The following is a 2,119-nucleotide window of genomic DNA, read 5'->3' as shown; positions in this document are numbered from 1 at the left end:
CGAACACACACTGACACACGAACACACACTGACACACACACTGACACACGAACACATACAGACACACGAACACACACGAACACACACTGACACACGAACACACACTGACACACGAACACACACTGACACACGAACACACACTGACACACGAACACATACAGACACACGAACACACACGAACACACACTGACACACGAACACACACTGACACACGAACACACACTGACACACGAACACACACTGACACACGAAGAGCTGAAAAAGTTCAAATCTCACTGGATGATTCTCGTCATGTAAAACAATTTATCATTTTGATCATTTACCTTTAATTTATTAAGCTTATTCTCAAATCATTTAGTAAGATTAATCCTGTTTGAATGTTAAAAATCAGGTTTTTATTAAAAACCTGATTTTTAACATTTCATTTTACTGTAAATGTTAAAATAATACTGTAAAATAATCATACTGTAAATGTGAAAATAATAAATCAGCTGTAAGAAATGAAAAGTTCATCAGCCTCTTTTTTTGTCAATTTATTAATACATCATAGACATAGTTTCATATTTATAATATACAGATTGATAACCAGGTATTTCACATTTGCATCATCATTACCAACGTTCTGCTTTCGTTTTCTGCAAACCTTAAGTTGTGGGACTAAAGTTATTTACATTAAAAGGGATAAAAGTGTTAAAGAAAAACAGTCATGAGCAGACAGACGAAAGAAAACTGGAGGGATGTCCTCTAATATTTACACCAAGAAGGGCGTCAGGAGGCTGAGTGGAAGAGTTTAACTTTGTTTTCCACATTTTAGAGTTTCTGATGGGCTCAAGTTCATTAAATAAAAACTGCTTAATGTTTTATTTAATAAATCAACACAGAGCAAGTCCTTAAACTAAAGGTGTTCATGTTTCAAATCTTTAAAAAAAAAGCTTTTTCCCACCGTTTTTTCTCCCCAACACATAAAAAAAAGATTTGTGGAAATAAAGTTGAGATTTACTCCAGTTTGTCATAAAGATGAGCAGATAATCCAAACTGACGGTTCGTTAAGACGTCTGTTAGAAGGAGGAGGAGTGGAGAAAAAGGCGTTAAAGAATGGAAACGTACAAAAAGTCTGACATCATCATGACTGCATCGGAGGGAAATGAGAAGCGTTCTGTGAGGATGAGGATGGTGGTGGAGGGGGGGGGAGGTGTCTTCAAAAGGACCATCTCTCCTGTGTGCGGGGGTCCGTGGACAGCGAGGGGGACTCTGACGGGGTCTGGCTGCTGCTGTCTTCTCCGTTCAAACTCATCCGACACACGGGACACGTGTCGTGCTGCGACGCCACAGAACAAAGAGCAGACATCAGCTTCCTGTAGCTTTCACCGCTTTTATGTTTTTATTTTAACGCCAAATTAATAAACAACACAAGTTAGTGGAAGCTAACGCTAACCGCTAAGACGAATGTCAGTCTGTGTCACAAGTCTCCTTCGGCTGAAGACCGGTGGCAAATCAGCCAATCCAAACCAGGGTTATAGCTCTGTCTAACTTGTAATGCTCCTTTCAGAATAAAATCATTTCTTTGACTTTGTATGTTTGCATTTATCCTTAGTCACACAACAAATAGCAAATCTTTTTTACCATATTTTAGTCATTTTCTTATTTAAATATTGTTAAAATTTTGTTCTTTTTTGATGCTTTTAATTTGAAAATTAGCTACTAAAGATGCTACACATACACTGACACGACCAGCACNAACCATCAGTGGAGGTTTTTCAAATTAAAACCATCAGTGGAGGATTTTCAAAATAAAACCATCAGTGGAGGATTTTCAAATTAAAACTATTAGTTGAGGTTTTTCAAAATAAACTATTAGTGGAGGTTTTTCAAAATAAACTCAGAGTAGATACACTCGATGTTATTTACAAGGTTTGATAAATAAATAAACTGTTTTTGTTTCAGGTCTTCAGATGTGATCCAGTTTGAAGTCTGGGATCCAGCTCTTGGTTACATCCCCTGCACCGCTCCGGCTCGGTCGCTGCTCACACTGGCTTGGAACACACTGAACACACACTGACACACGAACACATACTGACACACGAACACACACTGACACACGAACACACACTGACACACG

At 38.3% G+C, this 2,119-nt stretch overlaps 1 protein-coding gene across 1 annotated transcript in view; it reads left to right on the top strand.

Moving 5' to 3' along the window:
• gba1 (glucosylceramidase beta 1) overlaps window positions 1–2,082 on the top strand; it is a gene marked incomplete in the record, with an annotated part of 17,908 nt that extends 15,826 nt beyond the window's left edge. Inside the window, 1 exon segment of the mRNA XM_014027476.1 lies at window positions 1,945–2,082. Coding sequence (XP_013882930.1) covers window positions 1,945–2,059 — 115 coding nt within the window.
• Between the last annotated feature and the right edge of the window lie 37 nt (window positions 2,083–2,119).

Source organism: Austrofundulus limnaeus, unplaced genomic scaffold, assembly GCF_001266775.1.
Source record: "Austrofundulus limnaeus strain Quisiro unplaced genomic scaffold, Austrofundulus_limnaeus-1.0 Scaffold651, whole genome shotgun sequence".
Taxonomy (NCBI): domain Eukaryota; kingdom Metazoa; phylum Chordata; class Actinopteri; order Cyprinodontiformes; family Rivulidae; genus Austrofundulus; species Austrofundulus limnaeus.
The sequence above is the reverse complement of the archived record's forward strand: the minus strand, read 5'-3'. Positions and strand labels throughout refer to the sequence as shown.